General features: G+C 35.0%; 1 protein-coding gene across 1 annotated transcript in view; it reads right to left on the reverse strand.

Moving 5' to 3' along the window:
- The window catches only part of LOC107093863 (phosphatidylethanolamine-binding protein 4-like), a 33,274-nt gene that overhangs the window by 21,248 nt on the left and 3,180 nt on the right, over positions 1 to 8,846 (reverse strand). The window contains exons 2-3 of the mRNA XM_015389169.1: positions 7,634 to 7,737; positions 7,314 to 7,446 (exon numbers count right to left, since the gene is read on the reverse strand). Coding sequence (XP_015244655.1) covers positions 7,314 to 7,446; positions 7,634 to 7,737 — 237 coding nt within the window. The remainder of the gene's footprint in view (positions 1 to 7,313; positions 7,447 to 7,633; positions 7,738 to 8,846) is intronic.

Below are 8,846 nucleotides of genomic sequence, written 5' to 3' on the forward strand. Positions count from 1 at the left end.
TTTTAGCTAAGGCTAATTCTCAATGTCTGTCCCCAGTTAGGCTTTTACACAAACACAGTGACTGTACACAAGAACAACAGAGCAAATTACACATTAAAACATCACAGAAATAAAATCAGGTCAGTTAGGTTATTAATGTTCACATGACTGACCTCTCAATAAAAAGTCTTTAAGTTTATTATAATAACCTAAAACTTCCTTAAACCGTAGCTGTCCATTTAATCTGACTGAACCTTATCAGCTTTGGAAAATGTCTATGTAGATATACAAACCTGCTGGATATATTCTGTGAAAATGCAGTGGCTCTAAAATGTGTGAATGAGGTTCCAAATATAAACACACGCAATTTTTTTTATTTATATTTCTAAAAAAAAATGAAAACAGAATATATCAGAATCAAATGATTGAACTGTTGCAAATACTTTTACAATACACTGCAGAAAGGTTAATAGTTTTAGCTAAGTTGATTGATGGTAAACACACAAAACAACCTTAAATGTAAATGCTCATTTCTATTTTTTCTTCACTCTCCAAGCTGATCTGATAACATTAAAGAAAAGGTACAGGCTTCCTGCCGTGCAAAAGTACAACAGTCATCTGCAGATCTTGCAGTGATTCTCTGCCAAATCTAAGAATGCCGAGGCTCATATAAATAGAAATTTAATCTTGTGTGTTTGTCTAAGTATCCAGAGCAGCACTTCTCATGCAGATTATGAATCTCTGTTTAAACAGTTCATGCAGTCAATGTATATGAACTGATAAGAGACAGTCTGAATGAATACTGAATAATATTCATGAACTGGTATTTTCATTAAAGGAGCTGTCATGTCTATTATTCTTCATAGAAGTAAATCTAATCATATTGACGGATTTTATGATCATTATCCAGTGAATTGTTCTTTCACAAAAATGATTGACTGCATTTTTAATAAATGGCTAATAAATGATGGGGAATAAGGCTTGCAATGTATTGGCATACAAAAAATGCAGTTTTAAATAAATATCACTCTTTCTCTTTATGCATTTGCAATTAGTTAATTGCAATTTTTAATCATGCGGAAAAAAAAACTTGGAAATAATGTTGTAGCTCAGAACTTGCATTAATAAAAAAAAACTTCTTTAATGATAAAGCAATTAACGTGTAGTATGATAAAATTATTGTCATACTACATTGTACAGATGCTCTGTCTGCACTGGTAAGGTCCAGCTCATTTAATGCAGGTAAGAAATATATGACCACCAGGGGGCAGTCACACTTGCATATTAAATGTATATTATACACTATACCTAGAAATTGTTGCGGTAATTAAATAAATAAATAAACTATCCATATGCAGTATTAACAATAAGCTTTACGGTCTTTTTTTCCAATACACCCAGTCTGGACACAAGTAGTATCATAAAAATGCATATAAAGTATAAGTTTGATATAACATAATGTTTCAAAACATTGCATTTTTATGCTTCAACCTATGGTAAACTACAATTTTCTAGAAAGTAAAATCATAGCTGCTTACCCTCTTGGGTCAATAGGTCATGTTACAGCTCAGTAAATGAAATATATTTTGATTGCATAAGAAACACACCATGCATTAAATGAATAAAAAAAAATGGAGAAAAGAGTGAAAAAATAAGAAAATATAAAAGCACTTACAAAAAAACTAGATCTTTTTTCTATCAGATCTGTGACAGACAGACTGAATGAGAACCTACGAGCACCACTTGAAACCCTCACTAGAGGCAAATAAAGATATTCCTATCTCGGAATATGGTGGAGGTTTATTGTTTTCATAGCGATTTACATGTTTAATCAATTTGATGCTCCTGGTAGCAGAATGTTGTAAATTCTTCCTCTTCTGGAGCTAACATGAATCACATGCATTATATACTGTAGAAATGGGTTAGGGTTGATTGGAGCAAGATAGAAGAATGAAATTGAAGAGAGAAGAAGTTAATTGTATTGATCTCCCAATGGAGAAACTAATTCTCTGCATTTAACCCATCCCCTTGGGGAGCAGTAGGCTGCCACTGTGCAGCACCCGGGTAGCAGCCTGGGATTAAGTGTCTTCGAACCAGATCGAACCAGTTTACTTGTAACCTTCTCAGAGCACAAGCGCACTGCTTTAACCACTAGGCCAACACTCCCCCTATACAGGTCATCTTAACTAGCCTGATAAACCGGACTAAATGTGAGATTACATGTGTAATTTAGTCTGGCCCTGATGAATGAGACATCGGAAGATTGTTGATGAGAACAACGCATTGTTTTTCAAACCATGTCTGTGCCTATTGGCCAACGCTCTGACCAATGAGCGCAACTGACTGTGACGTAGGAAGCGCAACAGAAAGCTGGTGGGGAAGTGTAAACAAACAGCCGGTCGGTAAAACGGGGAATACATCCTTCTTAAAAATGAATGAGAGTAGAGTCTCTTCTGCTCACGTTTCAACGAAAACCCCAAGTCTAATCCTACAAACCTGATTCCAAAGCTGAGTCAAACCAGAACTGTTCAATAGTTGTTGCCATCTTCCTTGTTGTGCTTTCTCCAGCGTCGCGCAGCTTTGTCGTCACGCCATAAAACCCCGCCCGCTTTGCATCCAGAAATTCAAAACACATCTCTGCATTGTGATTGGCCCGACAGTTCTAGGGCCTGGGGCATTGATCTAGGCTATACCAAACTCACAGGCAAAAATTATTTTGGCCGCGGGCGAGTGGGGCTAGTTTACTAGGCTACATCTTAACAGCATGTACAATGGCAAAATATTAGACAAGAAAAAAAGGCCCTGCGATTCTGCCAAACATACCAACTTAATCCATTAGCCAAAAACAGCCACTTTGTGACAATGGATATTCAATTAAATAGACGTTAATGAAAAATTATTTATACTTCTTGGACATATTGTGCCACAAACAGGTATGAAATTAGTCCTTGTATGTTATTTTGGAGATAAACTCTTGACCCTGAACTCATTAAGGGGCTACCACCTGCTAGGAGTCAGATCATTTTCTGAGTGCTTCAACATCCCCAATATGAAGACCTGTCAGGAATCCTGCATGGGTGGACATGTAGGCTTTCCTGGGAATGACAGGGTCTGTTAGAGAGGAACCCCACCCTCGCGTTCTCCGGCATGCCAACACAGAGGAGAGTGGGCAGCGCTGAGACGGCAGCCTGCCGTGGGCACTGCCAGGCTTAAAGCTGCCCTGTCGTCATCAAAAGCTTGCAGAGAAGAACACTAAGATTCACCAAAAAAAAGGAAGAAAAAAAAAAGAGGAGGGGGATCGTTGCATTTAAATCCTCTCTCAACGCCCCCACATGTTTTAGCAAAGCATAAAAATCATTCACGGAGAGAGGGAGAGAGAGAGAAAGTGAAAAAGAAAAAAAAGATGGAAGGAAATAGAGAGGAAACAGCTATTAACAGCAGTAAGCAAGCTCAAGAGATCATAGAGAGGCAGCTCTAATCGCAGTAAAGGTTTAAACCCTCATTCCATCCACCAGATGCACAAAGTGTCTACCCAAAAACAAGGCTTTGAAATCCCCCATGTCTAAGAATGTGCCCCCTGGCTACACTCCTTGGTAAGAAAGAGAAGGAAAATCTCCTAAAATGTCTCTAATTTTGGAGGACATGGAAAATATATCAGCAATAGCTTTGGTGACATTTACAAAAACTCCATACATGAAAGATGACCATCAAAGCATGCAGAACATCTCTCCCTCTCAGCTGGAAAGATAAGTGGTTGCAGGTAGACTGCTGAAACAAATTAATCAGGTTCTATGCGCAACTAAAGGACTCTACAAATGATTGAAACTCATAATGATAATGAAGGATATATTTTACCTAAATCAAATCAACCCTTTAACAATTTCCATAACCAGCCGATCACATTAAAGATAATTTAAAAACATAAAAACTTAAATTATAGTCATCTGGATGACATGATGAAAACGTTTTTTATTTTTTCATTTGTTTCTATAAAGAGCTTTTTTTCCGTTCATGTCTCCTTCTCTTTGTTCAGCAGCCCGACTTTATTCTAAAGATGTTTTTGTCCACAAGCCAACTTTGATTGCTCTCCAAAGAGCCTCTAGTTACATGATGAACTCTCATGTCTATTTTCTCCATTGCATCTAAGAATCCAAAACAGAGTTTAGGGTAAAGGAGAAACATATGAAAAATGAAAAATAAAACCTTTTAAAACAAGGAAAATGTGGATTCTAAACCAGAAAAGAAATTTCAAGGTACAAATAGAAAGCAAAAGTATTATCTAAGAGTAGAGATGAATCACTCAGCCCAAGATTTCAATGGACAATTTCTGTACTTATCAGAAAACAGCAGGTCAAAAACAGAAAAAAGGTTTTTTTTCCTTTTACTATTATTTAATAGGTATTTAATAAATGTATTAGGTAACAACTAACAACTGGTGCCATTTTCTCTCTAAAATCACCAACAAATAATAAATTATTTGACAAACGTTCTCTGGTTTTACTAAAAATCAGAAGAAGAAAAGATAATCTCGAAGTCCCTCCATTTTTGCTAGATGTAAAACCACTGCCTCTATAAGTGAATGAGCAGTACATGGGTTCTCTTAATGAGAAATAGTCATGGTAAAACAAGGTAGAAAAGATCCAAATCAGAACCTGCAGCCCAGATCTCAAAAAACCTTTTTTATTGGCTGCTAAAAATCCGCTTGGTTGGTCTCTATTTAAAAGTAATCAACATATCTTTATACTGACATGCATACCTTTTCTTCAGGTAGAATTCATAAAGCTAAGTAAAAAAAAAGAAACAAATCATGTGACTTTTATCTTATGGCTGTCCAACAATCCCAAACATGTCTCTTTCATTCCACCACTGATTAACACAATGTACCGCTTTTTATGAAACTGTAACCAAGCCATGTTCTTATGTAGTTTGCTCTCATCAGCCAATTTGTGTCCCACTCACATCAAACTGTGGATAATTTTGAGCCATTTGGGTGAAATTAAATTATAAAAAAAGGCATATAAGCTCAAACCAGGTTTGTGACACAGAGGTACCTGCGGTGGGTATTGGTTGTGAAGTTTGGATGCAAAGATCTGCAGCTTCTGCAACCCTTTGCTTTTGTTTTTGGTTGTACGTCCATATTTAGAGGCAGTTTTATGGGACTGCTGCCCACTGTGTTTTATTACAATTACTCAGCAGGCACGCATCCCGTCCCAGTAATGAAGTGGGTGTTACAGTGGGCGGATTTAAGCGGCCACTATTCTGGATTCCAGCTTATGGGTATGAGGTCTAAGTGGCAGAAAGAATCCAACAGTGCTGGCAGCATGGTGTGCGGGCAAAGAGCACAGTGGACAAGAAGACCGATAACAACCCAAACCTTCAGATAGAGTGTCTTTACATAAGTGTCAGGGAAAAAGGAGAATCACATTTCAAAGCCCAGTAAATAAAGTTTGTATTGATTGAATCTAACATGTAATCTGTTTTGCTGTCTGACACTGTTTCTGGCTCTAAAAAAGAATCTTGTAAGACAGCCTTATAGATAATACGACCATAGATCAAATGGAGTTTGGGCATGAGAAGGGCAATAGATCATGTTCTGAGCAGACTGCTTAGCTTTGGAAATTCATAAAACTATCTCCTAAATCGTAATTGCCTTCATTTCAAGTTTTTCACTTGAGGGATGTGGGATTTTCTGCATGTTTTCAGTTAGCTGTTCAATTGAGTCTCTTTCAAACAGCGGTACTGAAGAAGACTCAGTAATAGAGAATTTATATATATATATATATATATATATATATATATATATATATATCTTGATGTCAAACTTCAACATGAGTTTTCAAGACACGATAACATCTTATAAACTGTATCTTTAATAAATACCTGAGATGTAGGAGACTCAAAATCCTGATTATTTGCAGTGGTTTTATTATAAAATCATAATCAGCAGACTAATTACTTTTTAAAATGTCATATATGTTGTAGAATATTGAACAATGATACACTCTCAATCTTAATACCGTCATTTACCACATTATTTTTTTTAATTAAAGCAGGTGGTTTCCTCCAACTTGTATAAAAATGTGTAACTCCATAACATTCAAAACATGTTGAGGAAATTATATCCAGAGGGAAAGATATAAACAAAGGCAGAATTTCAATACATATTGTCGGCACATCCAAATTAAAATAGCAGCAGTAAGCATCAGTTAGATTGATTTTTTTTTTTTTTTTTTTACTGTAGCTTTGCAGTTAGAAAATAATCCCTATTCAAGTAAATTATCACATAGTGAATTACAAACATTATACTCTATGTTACAGGACATTCTACACTGTAGACTATTAGTGAACGTAATTACTTATGGTGTACATTGGAAGCTTGAAACAGGGTAACTAGTGCCACCTTCTGTCAACTCTGGTTACCTCTGTTTAATAATTAGGGAACAATTAGAGTGCAAAAGTCTGTATCATATTAGCTGATAAAACAAGGAGACTTATGGCAGTTTTAAAGAAGGTACACATATTATTTCATGTTTACAGTTAAGGGTGTAGCTGTGGGCATTTTCATATTTAGAGAGTAACCATTAAATCTTAGGCTGGAAGTTACGGGTTATTTGGTGCGATACTGCACTCTAGTGGTTAAAATATGTAAATGCATTCTTGCTAAAACTCTTCTTTTTCAAGAGAAAACCTTTTAATTCAGTTCAGTTTATCTAAACAACAAAACATGCCCTAATGCATGTTTTACACAAATACATAGAAATCCAATTGTTTTACTGAAATACTTTGCCGGTTCAATCCAATCAAAAAGATTAAAAATCAGTAACTTTATTAGAATCAAAAACATTTTTTATTGTTTAAACGGGTAAAACCCAGCAGATTGCATTGAGTCGCTTACTAAGAGTGATCACTTCTCCTGGACAGTGGTCTCAAACACTTTGAATGCATGAATGCCATAAAAGATATATGTATTAATAAGTGTAATAAGTGAGTAATTGGCAGCACTAGAACTTAGTTCCCCTGTTGAAGAAGCATTTTAACTATTTCCTATAGGGGAGTGAAACCAGGGACCAGAGAACCTTGAGAACTGTGATGAGGAATAAACATCCCCATTGTGCTACTCTGTGATCATCACTGATGTAAAAGTCATTCAGGAAAAAAGTAGCAAATTTGTCCAAGCAAACAAAGCAAATTTTTTTTTTACTGAAATAGAGCATTGTACCTTGAAATATTGTACTTAACTTGGACTTTTGATTTATCACTGTTTCATGCCTTCTGGGATAATTTGACAGCTCTGATTCTCTTTAAACATGTTGAGAAACACACACACTTCTTACCTTCTGTGCTTTAGGGAAGTAGATCTGTGGAGCTTTCCAAACTTTGCTGAGTTTCTCCCTTAATTTCTGGTCATTTGGAATTACGCTGCATTGATCGATTTCCAATTCGGGATAGACTACTTTCAGTCCGCCACTTTATTAGAGAGGAATAAGGAAATCGTTTTGTATTTATATGGGGTAAAACCAAACATTGACCATAATACATAAGACTAATTTATAAAAATTTTTTAAAACTGACTTAAATAAAGATAAATAAAACTATTTACTGAAATGTATGAAGTGTAAAGGTAAATACTCTGCAATCATTTGGTGGTACTTACTGACAGAAAGAGGCATCTCGAAGGTCCTGGGGCAATAGTATTGTTTCTGTCTTATAAGGCTCCCAAAGGAAGGCAAATGACACCAAAAACAGGCCGAGTAATGCCTACAGAAAAGTACAGGTTTTTAGAAGAGTAAAAAATTATATTTAGATACTGTTCCAAAATACTTTATTAACCCAAAACCTAAAGGCTGAAGAAGTAGTTCAGGGTATATCTTGAATATAACATATGTAATTTTTATTGTTGGTCTCATGTAATATTCTATTTTTATTAAAAGCATTTTTTTCGCTAACTCTAAGAATCAAACAAAATAAAGAAATTAAATAAATTAGAGATATTTAAATCTGTTTAATAAATTTACATTCGATGTTTGTTTTCCTTTTCTTGTTGGAATAAAGGAATGAGAAATTTTAATTGACGTATGCATTAGTTGACCAGTCCCATATGTCCTAATACAGATATGTTTTTGTCATATTATTTATGATTGTATTTTTTTGTTGAATACATTCTCACATTTCAATAAGAATACATTAATGTTTGAACATTTCATTTCAGGAGCTGTTAAGAGAACTACACTTTCCATTTGCTTGTTTAGCTTCACCTCTCTAGATCTGAGTTGAATCCCATTTTGTACACATATAGCATAGCTTAAGCAATGTTTCCAAACCTTTTTTGACTTGTGTTCCCCTTTAGGCATTTTGTCTTACCATGAGTAACCCTCTCAGTCAAAAGTATTGATGACTGCCCAAAAATGGAACACACAATAATGATTATAAAATAAAGACTCATTTACTAAATCTGAGCATTTAATTCTTATTATTGTGTTCCTTTCATCTCAAATATAAAAAACAATATAAATATGTTGCACGGAAGTTAATAAGGAATCAAAATAAATAAAAAAAATTAAATAAATCTACCTTCATAAAACTGGAGCTCCTATTAGTAACTCCCCTATAATCACATATGAACTTGATGAACTGGAAACAAAACACTAAACAAAAATTATAGACAGATTGACTCCATAAATTTTACTTTGCTGAATGTGAACTCAAAGAACAGCATACTTTTTGTTTTGGGAAAAAAAAAAAACTTGCTTTAATTTTTAGATGGGTCCTCACAAAGCAAAACATCCCAGCCCTATTTTATTTGACTTCCTAGGAAATAAAACATTTTTATGAACCCCTTGCACTGAACTCACGGACCACTAGGGGTA

Source organism: Cyprinodon variegatus, unplaced genomic scaffold, assembly GCF_000732505.1.
Source record: "Cyprinodon variegatus isolate N-32 unplaced genomic scaffold, C_variegatus-1.0 Scaffold451, whole genome shotgun sequence".
In the NCBI taxonomy this organism is placed as follows: Eukaryota; Metazoa; Chordata; class Actinopteri; order Cyprinodontiformes; family Cyprinodontidae; genus Cyprinodon; species Cyprinodon variegatus.